The sequence below is a fragment of the Centruroides vittatus genome, unplaced genomic scaffold, assembly GCF_030686945.1.
Source record: "Centruroides vittatus isolate TY-2023 unplaced genomic scaffold, ASM3068694v2 contig_349, whole genome shotgun sequence".
Classification (NCBI taxonomy): Eukaryota; Metazoa; Arthropoda; class Arachnida; order Scorpiones; family Buthidae; genus Centruroides; species Centruroides vittatus.
In genome coordinates this window covers 2,481,785-2,500,873 of record NW_027122172.1, presented here as the reverse complement: position 1 = coordinate 2,500,873, position 19,089 = coordinate 2,481,785, and the positions used below count along the sequence as shown (strand labels likewise).

Below are 19,089 nucleotides of genomic sequence, written 5' to 3'. Positions count from 1 at the left end.
TAGTTTCCAATAAAAGGTCAGTTCCGCCGTAGACTTGTTATTGCCTCTAAAAAAGTGTGTGAAGGGACCAAAGGATATGGACTCATGTATATGTATAGTCTTGTAAGATATTCTTTTCCTAAATGTGAATTCGTCCCAGCAATTTTTAATGTAATTCTCATTTCTTGTCTGTAGACATAATTTTTTTGAGAAATAATTTTAAACTGAATTTGTAATGTGTTCATAAGACCTTCTTCAATTTTAATTTATCTGTTTTGTTCTGCATTATATACACCCGAAGATGTTTGTTATACACAGATGAAAACATTAGTAAAAATTAGTAATTTGAATTATGCTGGTATATGTGTTTATATTAATATTGGTTATCAGTTTTGGAAAGTTACGTAACATAAATTATGTTCATATTGCTATGTTACAGATTTGAAACACAGATAGAATATTGAAATTAAATTTTGTTTTAAAGTGTGTCTTTCTGCTACAGAAATCCTAAAATTGGCACAAATGACATATGATAATGAGGCTTTGAACTAGTCTAATGCCTTCAAGTGCAGCATTCTCCCTATGGTCTTTTTGCTAAGTGTCTCACCTGGATGATTTTTCTGGCTGCCCAGCCAATAAACTTCATGAGAAGTATTTACATACAAAATATGGGACTTTTTTGTATTCAAGTATAGGTTGATCCCAATTTTTTACATATTTACCAGACCACATTCAAAATTTAAATAAATACAAATAGATCAATTAACACCTCTATGTAAATATCAGGGTTGTGGAGTCAGAGTCAGAAGCAAATTTGTTGCTATAAAAGTTAGTGTCAGTAAATTGGACCAATTACAGTAAGAATTCCAAAACAACAGAACAACCCATTTCAAACCAGAACAAGGTTATTTATATAAGGGGTTTGGGTCCACCCAACTGTTTTATCAACCAGCTGGAGAGAACAGTAAAGTTTCCACGGTTTCGTGACGGATGGAAATCAATAGACGACAATGATAGAAGTTGCCGTTCCATATTGACCCAAACAAAAGAAAATGTTGGCATTACCACTGAGATGATGAATAATGATCATTAAATAACAAAATGTATATTCTTCTCTACCTGCACTTAAAAATCAACATACAAAAAAACCCTTTAAGATGCAGTCTTTTTATTTAAACTTCTGTTTGTTGTTTGTTTGTTAAAATGTATATTAGCTGAAAACTTTGAATATAATCAAAACAGTTGTCCTTCACATTTTGAGTGAAGATTTGAGGAGAGGAAGGTAGTTGCTTCATTCCATTTAACTATAGAGTCCTCTGCTTGTGCCATACAGGATAAAACTGTGTTACAGTGCCCTTTATTAATATCATATTTGTGCTCCTTAAGTCTGATAGCTAAATTCCTTCTTGTGGCCCCAATATAGTCCTTCTTCATTCCTAATTCCCGATTTTCAAATGGAATTTTATATACTCCCACTTTTAATCATGTCTTTATCATTTCTTAAATTACTATATAAATTGGGAGCTCTTTTGAAGACTATTTTAGTGTGTTTTGTCTGACACTTGTTTAATGTTCTTGATGTTTGGATTACAAGTGAACTTGGAGATTTTAAACTGATTTGTTTGGGTTCTTATTATATTGCCTCCTTCATATCTATTAATTAGTCCTTCTATTGTACTCTATTTATATCCCAAGTTTGAAGCTGTTTCTTTTGATTCTATTAATTTCTTTGATCCTGTCCAGCACATTAGAGCAATATGAATGTGATCTTCAGAATGCACGAAAGGAGGACAGTTTGTACCCGTAGGGGTTGTTCGAGTTAGCCGGAATGTATAGCAGACTCTGTGTTAGTTTACCTGTTGTTATACACTCTCCTTTCAATTGAATGTCTATATCTAAAAAATATATTTGTTCATGACTTTTTTGCTCTAGTTTAAGTTTTAATCTAGTTTATTGTTGAATATCCAAATAATGCATACATTGTCCACATACCTTTTATAAAATACAATATTTATCCTGAACCCATTGATAATGCGCTTCTCCAAGTTGTGGAGGATTAGTTCACACAATAATCCTGACATCGGGCTTCCCGTAGGTACCCCTTTCTTTTGTCTGTAAGCTTGTTTATCGAAACTGAAGAAGCACTCATAGCATACCAATTTGGCTAATTCTATCATATCATTCGCAAATGCAGCAACTTCTGGCTTTATGTGGAGCATAAATTCCATTAATGTTTCATAACAGGATTCTATTTTTATAGATGGGTGTAGGTTTTCATAATCCATAATCCTTTTTGTTTTGTTATGTATGTTATGAATGTTATGTATTGTTATACATGTAATGAAAGAATGGAATTGGCATACAAAAGGGACAGCACTATATACCAAATGTCGCAAAATAATAAAGATATTATAGATAGGACCAGAGCTCCCGGAATTTATAGCATACCATTAAATGATGACAGATTTGACAAGGATTTAATTTACATAGGCGCCACAAATAGATCTCTCATAAACAGAATTAAAAAAGCACAAATATGATATTAAGAGAAATAAAAAACAGTTCTATCCATATATGCCTCAGAACCACGAATTGAAGCTAAATTGGAGCAAACAGCATTGATTAAAAAGTGTTTTTAGAGATGTTAGAGATATTTAAAACAGTCTTGAAGAGAGAGTGCATTAATATAAGAGATGCAGATACATTATCATGTGCTTGGAAAGCTTTCTACAATAACCCCAAGAAAAAAACATTACTATAATAGCTCAATGAAACTATGAGATGGCAATATAAAATTATATAGAATACATTAGTTGCAAAGTTTAATCCAGTAAATTTAAACTTTGAAAATAATTGAAATTTGAATTCAGTATTCAGTACAAAAGTGGAATGCTATTAAATGAGAATTCTGATTGAAACACGTGTAACTGACCTAAAGCAGAGCAGTCAAGCTGTTCGAAAACACGTGTCATTTTTAAAATAATACTGGAATAAAGCAAATGTGATTAATATTTAAATTAAGTACAGTAGATACATAACACGGTATAACACGGTAGATACATTCTGTGTTATATGAATCCATGTTGTACGAGTCACTTAAATACACGAGCCAATCACAGCCCAGTACGTGTGCAGTTTAGGAGCTACGACTGTTTGAAAATTTTTCTTCCATAAAATTAACCGATTCTAGACTAATTTGACTCAACATTTCCAAAACACGTATAATTTTTTTTGGGAATAATCCATATAAACTATGCTATAAACAAAAAATTGTAGGATTACTAACCGAATGTGCACTGTTCGACGACGCCATCGCTTAAAGCTTGTTTTTGTTGCAAAGTGGCTCATCAAACAGTGGGTGCGTGTTCCCCGATCGGCGAATTTTTCGCAGAAAAATAACTTAACTTTGGAGACATCATTAATAAAAATATAATTTTTATGGCCGTTGAATAATAAATGTTTTTTAGTAGGTTCAGTGCTTGTTTAAACTCAACGGTTTATACAATATCCACTATTGGTCCAGATTAGACCTATCCTGTCGCGACACGCGTCGGCGATGACATTTTACCGTGTTATACGAGTCTCTTTTAGCGTGTTATACGAACACGATCGCAATTTTTTTGCCGTGTTATAGGGGGGGGTCTACTGTAAATAGCAACAAAAATGCTATTTATTAGTGTGTATATTTGGATTACAAACGAAAACTATCTTTGTGATGAAATAATTACATTTTGGATAAATAACTTTGACCCATTTAATAAATTATCTTTAGGTTAAATTTTTAAAAAATCTACAAATGAATAAAATAAAAAAATTGAATGCGTTAAGAATTACAAAAATTTGCACAGAAAATTCAAAACACATACACACTATAAAAACTGGTCATTTTATATCGAGCCCCATTTTTCTCAGTGGCAATCCACTCTCAAAATGTTAGTGAGTACAATATATATTTTCTCCAGTTTGTATTTCTTTTTAATTTAAATATACTATTTTAATTTTAAATGTTCTTTAATAGATGCATTTATGAAGAAGTTCACATTAAAAATTAATGAAAGTACTTAAATTTAAATTGCTTTTTCATTTGATTTAACAACTGAAAAATGAGTTACTTTTGTATATTAGTGAATCAAATTATTGTTACTCTATAGCAGCGATTCTCGACCTTCTTAGCTCTGCGACCCCCCAAATAGTGAATATAAATAAAATTAATATTTTACGACCCCCACCCAAAGGAATAATAACAGTAAGCCTTACTATTACTAATTGAATTTTGACTGTAATTATAAATATAAATTTTTTTAAATATTATATAATCACATTGCACTAATTTCTTTTCTTTACATGTGTACTTATTGTAAGTAAAATGTTTATAAGTTTATAATAAATGATTTTTTCTCATAAAATGATTTTGTTATTGTTTCGTGGCCCCTTTTTAATATTGCCGCCACCCCCAGGTTGAAAAATGCTGCTCTATAGTTTAAATCAGGGCTTCTTAAACTATGGGTCGCTTAGCGAAATCTTGGGGTTGCGAGATTTTAATGCAAAAATATTGAAAATAATTTGTGAGAGTTTGAAAATGGCATGCTTTGTGTCATAGGTTTCGTGAGTTGCGCTTTGTGTCAAACATTGCACCAAGATTTAGTTTGTTATGCAGTCAGGGCCGAATTTACCAATCCAGGGGCCCTGGGCACAAATTCAGTAGGGGCCCCCTTTAAGAGTAGGCAAATTTGATGATTTAGAAAATTTACACAAAATACTGTACTTTCAACTAGATTTCAACTAGGAAGTTGTAAATTTCATTTAAAAATAAGGTTATTGTAAACATACATATATTTTATTGTGTAAAACTAATTATTTTAATTTAATCGAAAAATACCTATTAAAATTTTTTCCCGAAATTTTCCGATGTTTCATAGGTTTTTCCCAAGTTTGGTTTGATTTGCCTGTGGCCCTCGTGATTAGGCCACACTAGGCTGTCGCAGTAATAGGGGAAAAAAAATTATGTTTAAACATAGTTCTGTGGGGGCCCTGGGAACCGACCCCAAATGTCCCTATGTAAATCCAGCCGTATATGCAGTAAAAAGCAAGCACATCCATCTCATTAAAAAACAATTTTCCTTTAAGTTTTGTACACTTAACCGTGTAACGGCTGCACCCGAATATATTCGAACGAACTAAGACGGCCAAAATGCCCAGGCTTGAATATATACCAGCGACGATATATTTTGCCCAATATTCTCTTTTATTTATGTTATTGCAAAAAATGCAGTTTTGATGAAAAATAGGTATATAACGGTTGGGCAAGCAAGAGTTCAGTGGGATCTGAAATGTAGGTTTTGCAAAATGCACGGGAGCTGCAGTTCTGTACTGTCGTGGCGGATAGTATGATAAAGCACGTGATTTTATTATATAATATAAATATAATATAAAACAAATATTGAATTTTTTTAACAAACATATTTTCACAAAATTATAAAAATAAAATTGTAAAAACAATAATAAAAAACAGAAATTAAGACTTTCGGCAAGAGCCGCATGCGGCTCTCGGCATTTGCCCATGTCTGGTATATAATTTTTGTAACTATAATAAATACAATTTTACAACTTTTTGTACAATTTTTAATTTTGTATTTTTGTATGTTTTTAAACAAATTATAAAACTATATTTTTTCATATATATATTGTTAACTAATCAATAAAGCATCACAAAATATTTATATATCTTTATTTTATTTTATTTTATTTTTTGGGGGGGTCGCAAAAAAATCACAATTATAAATGGGGTTGTGAATAAAAAAAGTTTAAGAAGCCCTGGTTTAAATCATTCATGTAGTTATGCTTTTATGACAATTTAAATTAAAACTTTTTCCTAATATTTTATTTAATGTATAAAAGCTGTACACACTTAGGCATAAAGTATCTTTTTTTGTCGCTATATTGAAAGAAGCAGAAAATCATACTGATTAATGTAACCCTTGGTGACAAGATGGCGGCTCGTCTCTGATTCCAGCAAGGAAACAGTGGGACGCACGTTCTAACCTAACCTAACCTATTCTAATAATTTGGTTGCTAATAATTATGAGAATTTATATATTTATAATTTTAGATAATTTATTAGAATAAGTTAGGTTAGGTTAGAACGTGCGTCCCACTGTTTCCTTGCTGGAATCAGAGACGAGCCGCCATCTTGTCACCAAGAGTTACATTAACCAGAATGATTTTCTGCTTCTTTCAATATAGCAACAAAAAAAAAAAAAAAATGCTTTATGCCTAATGCGATTGTTGGTGCCAAGATGGCACCAACGATCACATTAACCATGATGCTAAAATGTTCTACAGCATTCCATGTGCTTTCAAACTATAGCACCTGCAGCCTCATATGTTTTGTGTGGATTTTTTCTGGACACCAGTTATCTTTTTCTTTTGTAGATTTCTTTTAATTTAACCCAATATAACTTACTAATAGGACAAAAATGTTTATTAAAAATACAGTACCAGATAAAATATCTAAGAAGCTTTGGACCAGAAACAGTCCAGCTTTCTGAACACAAACTAAATATAATTTTTAAAATGTAAAATAATGAACAAAAATGTTTTTAACACCATAGTATGCCAGCAGTCACACTGGAATTGGTGTTGTATGACATGTGTGCCATGGAAACCAAAGCAATGCAGCCATATGGCAAATTAAAACTATACTACAGCCTGCCAAATTCAAAACTAGCCAGTTCTCTGATAATTCTGGATTGCTGGAAGCCAGCTTTGGTCTGGTACTATATAATTATTTTACTGTTCGGTGTCTAGTTCCATTTATTATATATCAGTGAAAAATGGGTTATTTTGTACACAATTAATAGTACATAATGTGTATGCAATTCTCCATTTTAATGGAAAGATTTTACTTCAAAAACATAAAACAAAATTCGGTTAATGTTACCTATGGTTCCAAAATGATGGCTCGTCTCTGATTCCAGCAAATAGAAGAAAGGAAACAGTGGGGATGCACGTTCTAACCTAACCTAACCTAACCTAACCTATTCTAATAATTTTGTTAGTAATAATTACAGTAATTTATTAGAATAGGTTAGGTTAGGTTAGAACGTGCATCCTCACTGTTTCCTTTCTTCTATTTGCTGGAATCAGAGACGGGCCGCCATTTTGGAACCGTACGTAACGCTAACCCAAAATTTATATATCAAATCATTAAAAATGAATAATTAGCATTAAATGCTATAATAAAATACCTGGTAAGAGTAGGTATGTGTTTGAAAGCAGGATCAGCATTAGTTCCATTTTCGGCTTCCCAATTTTCTAACAACTGCACAAGTTCTACTGTTGAATCTAAAACTGACATTCTTGTTTTGAAAAAATAAAATATTTTATCTGAAAATATCGAAAATTTGCAATTTAGTTAAATGTAAATATGAGATAATTTTTTATTTAAAATATAATAAAATTTCCAAAAGAAAGAATTCAATGCAAATGAGATTTCTTACAAATCAATCACTCACGCAAATAAGAATTATTTTGTAAACTGGTTAATCTATTCATGATTAATTTCTTTTAAATTTTATTTTCACAACTTAATTTAACGTAGACATTCTACAAATCTATTCATTAATAAATGAATTATATTTAAATTCCAAAGTATATTAAGACAATCTCTACTAGTTAACTGGTTGTATATATAAACAAACTCTAACATACCAAGAACCAGCAATAAATTCCAACAAATATATATTTCACATCAACTAAAACAATTATCCAAGTTATTGTAACTCTTATAACACATTTACAGATCCAATATTGAAATAATAATTCTTACTCGTATCATAAAATGGATATAATTAGCTATTAGAAGAAGAAATACAGAAAGATACAAAAAGATAAATGAGAACTAAAACGTGTATAAAATCATCTATCAAAGTATTTTCAATTTTTTCAAATATCTTCTCAAAATAATTTGGCAATTTCCCACAAAATGCCTATAAATTTCAATGGAAATGTATGATCATTTAAATTTTTCCGCAATTTACTTTAACTTTATTTCCTATTTTGGTATATTGTGATATTTATTGTGTGATTTTATTTATTTTAGCTTATTAACCAATGAATCTTAATTTAAACTGATCTTCTTCTCCATTTGTTATTGAATCTTAAATCTAAAGTTGAAGATACAGTTCCAAAAACATTTATCCACTCATCTGACTTCTTTATATTATACCTTTAAGCAGGGATGCACAACCTGTGGCCCGGGGGCCACATACGGCCCGCTTTCAATGTTTACGTAGCCCGCAGAGGGTAAAGGCCAAATCCCTTTTTTTAAAGTTTCTAAGTATAGAACTTTTTCTCTTTCACAAAGTCATTAGCACCCAACTGTTTTATGACTTTCCCTGAGGTGAGAAATGAGAGATTGAAGTTCTTCTATTTCTAGCTAACACACTTTCTGATTTAGATATCAAATATTTTATGTCTAATACATAGTATTACAGTAGAGCGTCGATAAGTGGAACGTCGGTAAGTGGAATGGCCGGAAAGTGGAACGATTTTCAGTCGGACTGTGTCGTGCCGAATCGAATGTTTTTGATACTAAATTTACTTCTAAAGTATAATTTTCATGTTTTTTATATTTTTTAATATATTTATTTTGTTTGTACAAAATGCAGAAATAATTTTTAACGATACGATAGCCTCGATGATTATTATAAAAATTTTCGTTAGGCTTAAAATCGACGAAAATTCAACACGAAGCGACACGCAACGGAGAAAAATTCAACAGGAAGCGATACGCAACGGAGAAAAATTTGAACATCGACAGGTTAATGTATTTTTTCGTACAAAGTCAGAAACTGGAACAAATCATTAACTGGAAGGACCCCAGTCCCCAATTGGTTCCACTTATCGACGCTCTACTGTATAGCAATTTTTAGAAGAATCAAATAGAATAAAATGATGTTAGAACATCATTTCCGATGTTATCAGGAAGTTTCTATTTTGGTGGGAAATTTTCAATTTTATGCTTCGGAAAACGTGCTTATTCGTCTAAATAGCACCAAATAACATAAAAATAAGTGAAAATAGCGCTGAAAAACCACGAAAATAACGATTTTTTTAACATTTGTTTACATTCTAGATTCTGATTGGTATAGTCGAATTTGAATCAATCTTTTCTGAAAAGACGCTTATTCGCCAACCTAATGTCATTCAAACTAGAAAATGACAATCAGAGTTCAAAAAGGAATGTACAAAAGCTATAACAACCAATTATTTACAACAAAGTCTCTCCATAGACTAACAATAGAAAAAGTTTTTAATTATTATGTGGACCAAGAAAATTAACAGCTGGAATAGAGTCATACAACTAAAAGGAAGCTGATTGCACTAAAAAAGTTTTGGATTTAATAATTATTTCAATCTGCGTCAAGTTATAAACTTCCCGTGATTATCAACACTGCCTGCAGCTAAAGTAATTAGACTCCTTGTGTCAACAAAGAGGGTTGTAAAATGGTCCAGTCCCCTGGTCAGTAAACTTAATCCTAACCTGGCCCTTCTTCAGAAAAAATTGTGCATCCCTGCTTTAAGGATGTGTACAAAAAATCTGTACAAAAATCAAAGTTTTTTATTTTTACAATATAATTATCCAGATCGACAACAACACAATACTGGATATACAAGCAAACAAACAACTACTCAACCAGACTCCAGCAATTAAACCATTGAATGGATGTTTTCATCTATCTTCAAGTAGATATCTTCCAAGTGGAATATTACAATTCTATGATGAAATTCTTCATTTTGAATCGCACATGCCATTTAGTAGGTGCAGCATCTGTCTATTGGTGAATGCATAGGATGTTGTAGAATTTGCATCAGAAGGAATGTCATCAGTTAGATGCTGTTGAACGTAGAACTTCCAAGCCAGTGGGAATAACTCAGTGTCCTTGTGGTTGATGGCATGTTTCCTTATGGAAGCCTCGTAGATCTCATATTTCTCCAAGTGTCATAAGAAGATCTTATCATTTCTAGAATGAAGGATCCTGGACAGACGAAAGATATCCATACCAGGTTCTGAATCATAAGAAGCGAAAGCAGTTGAAAAACAGCCATTTTTGATGTCCTCACAGTATTCCTTCAGGCATGTTTGTATGTGTCTACACGTAGCTCCAATGTATGCAAGGAGGTATCACAACTGCAATTGTTTAGAGGAACCAAGTATACTCCTGGGAGATAGTGCCAATTTTTGAAGTCCTTGGAGTCCTTGGCATTATGGAGGAGAGAAAAAATTGTGCAGCACTGCTTAAATGCCAAATGAAAGCTGAAAGATTTGGCAATTTCTCTGTAGATGGGGGCCAAGGAGCTGTTATATGTAACTGTTCTAAAGTCAACATCTGTATCAGGTGCATTGGATGTAGTGTAAGCGGACGTTTGATGGGTTTTGTAGCAGGAAATGAGAACCTTAATAGATTTCCGAGCATATCCGTGCAGCAAGGCCTGCTGTAGGATGTAACATTTCTTCTCCCTATCCTGAATATTGGAGCAGTGGGTAAAAACCCTTCGGATCAAGGTGTTGAATGCTGTCATTTTGTAATAGAAAGGGTCATGTGAGGAGGGCCAGAATGAAAAATGGATGGTAGGTAGGTTTCCTGTATACACTGGTTATGAAGCGCCATCGGTCAAGTTGTATATCTACATCCAGAAAATATGTCCCCGTACCACTGCTTTGCTCCAAATTGAGTGTGAGGCCATAGGGTTGTGGTTGCACTGCTCAATAGGTGTAGGTCAGATTGATGAGTATGTCGTCTACATATCTCGCATACAGGATGATGCATTCAATGAAGTGTGGAAGAACTGCAGTTTCTAACGTACAAATCACCAATTCACAAAATGTGCCAGAAATCGAGCTACCCATCAATACGCCTTTATGTTGCAGGTAAGGTTGCCAATCAAATGAGAAGAAAGAAATACAATACAGGAGCTTAGCTAACTCCAAGATATTGTGTTGATGCTTAGAAGGCTCAGGAACACATGCTATCAAGAAGTCTCCGAGGAAGCAGAAACAGGGCACTATTTTTACCGAAGGATACAAAAACTGAAAAAAACCAGGTCTCTCAAGGTGTATGCACTACTCCACAGTCCTCTGCAAACAGCCAACATGCACTCAATGGCACTTGGAATGTCAGTTTGCTCACTACAATGCATCATTCATGCTGACCTGCACTTTCATCCCTACAAAATCCATATAATGCAACAGTTGACAAAGTGCATCAAAGGATCATCACCATAAATTTTCTAGGACTTTTGGCAGCCAACCCACAGATCCTGAATAACTTTGTGATGCCCAACAAGGCCTATTTTGAATTATCTGAGAATATAAACAGGCACCAAATATACCCACTCTCTGAAAGACCACTCCATACTGCCTGACAGTCCACTGCAATCCTGCAGCATTTCTCCAGTAGGCTGATTTCCAGATTTGGAGACATTCACTTGCCAGCAATGTCATTGGATTTGGTTACTCCAGACTTCTTCTTGAAGGAGTACCTGAAGAGTCAGGCTGATTTCATACTATGACCGACCCAATAATCGTATAATTGGACTGACTGATACCAAAACCATTGACATCGAATACGCTCGTGTCAGTGGCCGATTCATTATGACCAATCGAAACACCAGCCAACCATTTTAAGTTTTTCTAACTTTTTAAAATATCTTTGTAATCTACCCGATTAAAATTCGCACATATAATCTTACTTCATTTATAAATTCTTCTGAAAAGTCTAAATTTGCTTTTGCCATCTTTTCTCATTTACGTTAATAATGTTTTTTATATTAAAGTCATATGTATTTCCATGTAAAATTTAAGCAATTATATATACAGTATATATATATATAATGTAAAGTTATATTTGATTAATTTGATAGTTTTCATATATCCAAAATCTGATTGATTGTAGTTTCGAAGCTCTCATTGGCCGTAGCTCACCGACCGTTCCGACCCAACTACAGATATTTAACTTTTTAAATCTGTCCGACCGGTACTTCTAGTCGGCCAACCGCCTGCTGTTGTCGTGGCAATACGACTCGGAGACAGTCCAGTCAGTCATAATGTGAAATCAGCCTCAGATGCTTGCTACAAGCCTTCAAATACTGGTGGACCTAAAGAACAGTTTATGAGATTCCATACAGAACATTCCCACAAGTATGTTGGATCATGTAATGCAAGCTTTCATCTGTTACTTGGAAGATTGCATTGCTCATGGTGATGACCTACCTGGCATAACATTCAGAAAATGACTTTTAAAATTCATGGTATATAAATGGCATATCTTTGGCTTTGTATTGATGTTATTTTCCACAGGTTACATTTTATCGCCTCATTTATATCTGGCTACACATTTTGTCCAATCTTGTATATATGGGCCAAAATAAATTTAAATATTTTGCTGTAGTTTTGTTTTTATTATATTCTTGGAACTTAAAGTTGATCATGAGTAGATCAGGCTTCCTTACTTAAATTTCATTATTGTAAATTGTTGTTTCACATAATTTATTAAATACACACAAAAACTTCCAATATCTTTTATCTACATCTCTGATGTAAATTAGTAAGTTGTATTAATGATAATTTCAAAATATTATTACAATATAAAATGCAACTTTCAATTATTATATCATTAGACGTGCTCAAAAAATTATTTGAAGAAAGTATATTAGTGATTCTCTATATATAAGATCTGTTAAAGATTAAAATAAATTATTTTATTTTGCAAATCAAGAAAACAATTGTTAATATTTTGTATATTTAAATTTTAAATTACGATTTAGGATTACAGTAGAGCGTCGTTTATCCGAATCAACTGGGGACTGAGGTTGTTCGGATAACAGATTATGTACAAAAAAATATATTAACCTATCCGATGTTGAAATTTTTCTCCGTCACGTGTCGCTTCGTGTTGAATTTTCGTCGATTTTAAGCCTAACGAAAATTTTTATAATAATAATTGAGGCTATTATATCGTTAAAAATAATTTCTTTATTTTGTACAAACAAAATAAATATATTGAAAAATATAAAAACAAAAAAAATGATACTTTAGAAGTTAATCTAGTATCAAAAACGTTCGATTCGGAACGACACGGTCCGACTGGAAAGCTTTCGGTTGACCGGCTTTCGGATAAACGACACTGTACTGTATACATAAAATATGATAGAGGACTAAAAATAAAGCAACATGAGGATAAATTTTAAAGAATTTCAGCTTAAAAATTATTTGAGATCGTATTGTAACTACTGAATACGCAAATTTTTATCAACTGTTAGAACATCGTTAAAAGTTGAACAACCTTAATAATTAATAGATTTCTCTTTAAACTGAAGTGTTGTAAAAATATTTTAACACTTGGCAACCTTTAAACATTCTTTTTCTGTATGTATATCTTGTAAACAATTTAATTTAATAATTCCAATATTAATATATGTTATTTTAAATTCTCTTGAATAATTTCTGATATAATCTTTGCTTTAAATTTTGAATAAATTTTATAAAAAAGTTGTATAAATTTCCTAAATATGTTTTATTTTAGATTCTACAATAATTTCTTTTAGACACACAACCTATGACTTTCATCATCATTTAAATTATTATGATCATTCAATTCAAAATCATTTCTTTTTTACATATTTAGGTTGAACTTCAACATTATCCTCAACGGCATTCCCTTTTTTTCTATTCTATTGTCATTCTAAAATGTTTTGGACAAGTTCCAAAAAACTGTTAAAAGTCAATTTTGAACTAAAATTTTTATTTTAACATTGAAAAATTGTTACAATTATTTATTAAAAAATAATAATAGAATGTGCTAAATATATATCTCAAAAAATTAAATATTTATCAAAATTTCACAATTAAGTACTGGAATTTATAACTAGCCCTTTCAAAACCTTTTTATTTCCATTAAAATATAATAATATTTACTTGCACGGACGAACGTTTTTGTATCTCTATCGAGATCTGTTTCGGGTTCGATGATATTCTACCAACGGAATGCCCAGAGTTTCATTGGTAGAATATTATCGAACCCGAAACAGATCTCGATAGAGATACAAAAACGTTCGTCCGGGCAAGTAAATATTATATTTTACTAGAAATAAAAAGGTTTTCAAAGGGCTAGTTAAATATTTATTTTTTATAATAAAAATAAGGTGAAGCACTCAGTTACACATTAGCAAAGTATTATCAATAACTACTAAATTACATAATAAATTTAAACCTAATAATATTCTATGTAAAAACTTAGGAGTTTACATATACAGTATATCAATCACTTAAGAGTCACCTGTTACAGAATATATGTAACAAGAGTACTTTATTATTACTAGTGATTTATTAAGTATATTAAAGCCAAACAATTGCCAGAGTATATTAAGCTATATTACTACTACTATTATTAATTAAATGCTAAGTAATTTAGAACTAGAGGCAGGTGTTACATGCCATCTCTTTTAAATTTATTAAATTTAGAAATTAAATTAACATTTTAATACAGTAATACTTCGACTTACACTACCCCGACTTATGCGAACCCGGAGTTACGCGATTTTCAAATCTTGTCGATTCGTCTTTTGTTTGAGCACCACGCAACTCTCGATTACTCACTCCTCCACACTATTGTTCAGCTTATATGTTCGGATGTGTCGCGTGGAATCGACGCATAGCTACAATTTATTTTGTGTTATTTATTTCTGTGTTTGTTATATCTACGGAAACTCGAGAGACTCTACTATGTCATCCAAACGAAGTAGAACTGACTCTTCTGCATCAAACAAGAAAAGAAAAACTTTATCTTTGGAATGTAAAGTTAACATTATTAAAGACTTGGATACAAAAATGAAAATTTGTGAATTGGCAAAGAAGTTTGATCTACCGGAATCGACGGTCAGAACAATTATAAAAGGTAAAGAAAAAATTCTCGAAGCTGAGAAAACTTGACAGAAGGCCTCAGTTCAATTGAAAAGGAGTTACAAATTTTAGAAAATATAGACTCCAACAAAGAGTGCATTTCTTCTACAAAACGAGAAATTAAAAAATTATTAGCATGCTGCGAGGAAATTTTGCGGGAGAAAAAAATCTTTGAGCGTCAGACGAATTTGTTAGATTTTGAAGCCTTCTACATCAAAATAACTTTGGTTTACGATTTTAATAATATAATTTGTTATACATATGTATTATCTAAGATTTTATTAAACATTTTTTCTAAATTATAGTTTTCTTTAGTCTCCGGCCCCAATTTAAAATAATTTTTATGTATTTATATGCAAAATTATACCCCGATCTATGCAAATTCAACTTATGCGGTTATCGCTCGGTCCCACCTATCGCGTAAGTTTGGGGTATTACTGTAATTAGTTTAGAAGTGAACATAAAGTACACTTCACGCCAGCGTTTAGAAATTAAATAAACGACACTTCTGTGTTGCAGTGTTACCAGCGTTATCACGTAATTTGAAATTTCTATTAAAAAGCTGATAATTCGATAATAAAGGTATTCGATTTTCACCTGAGGATGACGGTTGTAAACTGTTGAAAGTACTTGCAAGTATATCTGAAGTTTAATAAATCACTGTTAGTAACACCACAACATGGAAGTGTCATTTATTTAATTAGTTTAGAAGATTCTGAAGAAAACAGTTGGCCTGAAATGGGACTCAAACTCACAAATTCCACTTACAGCTATAGTGGGAGTTATAGGCTGTAGGCACTGAGTCATCTCCAGACAGTGCTGTAACAGAGTATGGTTATATCCAAATTAAAAAGTTCTGGAAGCAAGGATTGAATGAAGGCCCTGGTAGCATAACTGGCAATGCAAATGCACGGTAAGCAGGAGTTGCAAGTTTGAATCCTGCTTTAACCAATTATTTTCTTCCAGAACCTAAATTATTTATTAAAATATTAATTTAATTACAGTTATTAAATTTACCAAGAGATGGCAGCTAATGCCTGCCAATGGTGCCAAATTATTTAGCACTTAATTAATAATGGTGGGTAGTAGTAATACAGCCTGATGTAATTATGTATTAAAGTCAAATGATTACCAAACTATTGGGTTTGAATGTTTATATTTATGTATGTTATGGACTAGGTGATTAATACAGGCTAGCCAAATGGTTGCAAATCTAACAGATGCGAATGCTACAAAGAAAAAAATTATGTAATGGCAAATGGCATCAAAGTCTTAATTGCTTGAATAAATAAACTGAAGAAATATTTAATTTTTTATATAATTTATACCAAAAATGACATTCCAGAAGTTTCCTTTAAGTTGATTTTTGATTGAAGTGTAAATTTGTTAATAAGACTTTTTGTTAACATTAATTAATTCAGTTGATAATACTTTTAAAAAAATCACATGTTTTTAAAATACTTTGGAACAATTCACAAAATATAAATAATTCTTAATGAAAAAAGTGAAATTTCTTTTTGAAATCAAACTGCCCAAAGAAAATGTAGCTTTATTCATAATGTATAGACAATTTAATCAATTAACCAATATTTATCAAGCTGCATGGCCGTTTTAGTCATTATAAATAATGCCCTATTAATCACTTGGCCCATAACATATGTACACTCATTGCCATAAAAATTAGCACACCAAGAAGGAATTGCTGTATCGTTGCAAAATTTGAAAATTTGGCATGTCTCGAGCAGATATGGAAATGATTAGGGTTATAGCATGATGGCTCATTGCATAATGCGAGCAGGGAGCACACAAAGGCATCCTGTCTATAATTTACTTGTTGCAGAGAGATGCTGTATCACTAGAGACGCCTTTATGTTGCAATCAAAAACCATACAAACAACTAACCAAGTTTGAGAGGGAAAGGATCATCAGTTGAGAGAAGCTGGATGGGCATCTTGCTGAATAGTTTGCTACCTAGGCTGTTCTGATAATACTGTGAGGAGGTGTTGGTACCAGTGGATGAGAGACAGCTTGCACACACAGTATCCAGGCTCGGGACACCCTCGGCATACCTGAGAAGAATGCCCGGTAATCCAACAAACATGCACACAGCCGACCATATCCTTGTCCGTCATCCAGACAGGTGGCACCATCATTACAGACCATGTCTGTCCATAACATTTTGATGCACCTAGATGAGGAACATTTGGTATTATAGCAGCCATAACATGTGCTGCCATTGACAGCCACCCACTATTGCCACCCTCCATTTGGAATGGTGTCGCTCCCAACGAGATTGGACCACAATGAAATGGAACTAGGTTATCTACAGCTAGGCTTCCCTAACTGTGCGTCACAGTGCTATCCAAGGGGAGTCGCAAGACAATACGCACAGATCGCCTGCACGCGATGTAACGAGTGAGTTCACAGTGCACGCGTCTCATCACCCCACTACTCCATTTTCTCACTCTTTCATGTGTTTATCTTACAGTCTTTTGTTTTTGTCGATTACAAGAGTTGATGAATTAGTGTTTTGATTTCAAGCGTGTTGTATTTAATTTATGCATCATAAAGTGGATAACTTTATTCAAATAAATAGAAAATGTGTTGGAGACTCAGGAAAGAGTAGAAAAAAAACTGTAGAAAAACAAAAAAGTACAGAAAATATGATGAACAATATTTAGATTTTGAATTTACCTACTTTAGCAAAGAAAATGTGAAATTACCCCAATGTGTTGTTTGTAATAAGGTGCTGGCAGCTGAAAGTATGCTTCCTAATAAATTGAAACATCATTTAGAAACAACTCACAGTAATTTACAAGGAAAACTGCGAGATTTTTTTGCAAGAAAATTGCGAGAACAAACATCAGTCAACATCCTTGTTTTCCAGAGCATCTATTCCCTCCAAAGCACTGCTCACCTCTTACAAGGTCACTCATTATATTGCCAAATGCAAAAAACCACACAATTGCTGAAGATCTTATTTTACCTGCAGTAATTGATATGGTATCAGTGATGATTGGAGAATCGGCAACTAAAGAAATAAAAAATATTCCTCTTTCTAACAATGTGATTAGTCGTCGCATTCATGACATAGCTGAAGACATTAATGAGAAAATTGTGGAAAAACTTTCTGGTTTATTTGCCATTCAACTGGATGAAGTGACAGACAGTAATAATGACGCTCAATTAATATATTACATGGCGGTACATGGAAGAAATAAATGTATGTGAGGTTTTGTTATTTTGCAAAAAAAATGACTGATACCGGGAAGGTTAGCGATTTGTTTGCGATCTTGGTTTCATACATGACAGAAAATAACATTCAACGGGAGAACTGTCGGTGTGTGTATGGATAGAGCTCACACAATGTCAGGCCAGTATGGAGGACTTCATGCTCTCATTAAAACCAAGGTTCCAAATACAAAATGGACACATCGCATCATACATAGGGAGGCCCTGGCTACAAAAAATATTTTACCTTGTGAAAGAAAGTAAAAATGTAATCCCTGTGTGCTAAGACATATTTTGTATTAGATGGCACTATGTTGGCAAGCTTCACATTTTTTTGATCGTAGATCACTGTCTTGTTTGGTCTGCTACGTCTCTGTGTGGCATGGTGTCTCCCCTCTTTCAGTTTTTATTCGTGTTACATATAACTGTATATTTCTGTGCGTCGTTAGATTCGTTTATTTGCTTCACTTTCTGACACACCTGAATTAAATCTTATGATGGATATAATTATTAAAGTGGTAAACTTTATAAAAACAAGACCCGTGAAGGCAAGATTTTTCCAAATACTTTGTGAAGATTTGGGTGCCAAGCATACATCTTTACTTTATTACTGTAACTCTCGTTGGTTGTCGAGAGGTAATGTACTCTCACGTGTATATAAATTAAAAAATGAGTTGTATATGTATTTATTGATAGAATCACATAGTGAGGCAGAAAAGTTTAAAGATACTGACTCCTTAATAAAACTGGCGTATCTTTGCGACATAGTTGAGAAATTAAATGTCCTTAATTGCTGCAGGGAAATGAAACGCATATACTGCAACTGGCTGATAAAATTGCAGTGTTTAAAAAGAAGTTGCTGTTGTGGAAAATAAAAATAGAAGGGAAGCAAGCAAATACTGACTGTTTTCCTGTTT

The 19,089-nt window shown here is 32.7% G+C and overlaps 1 protein-coding gene across 4 annotated transcripts in view; it reads right to left on the bottom strand.

Annotated features, from left to right (window-relative positions):
• mahj (LisH and WD40 domain-containing protein mahjong) overlaps positions 1-19,089 on the bottom strand; it is a 95,360-nt gene that overhangs the window by 69,223 nt on the left and 7,048 nt on the right. For all 4 annotated transcript variants that reach the window (XM_067269287.1, XM_067269286.1, XM_067269289.1 and 1 more), the window contains exon 2: positions 7,227-7,365. In XM_067269287.1, the coding sequence (XP_067125388.1) occupies positions 7,227-7,336 (110 nt within the window). In that variant the 5' untranslated portion in view covers positions 7,337-7,365. The remainder of the gene's footprint in view (positions 1-7,226; positions 7,366-19,089) is intronic.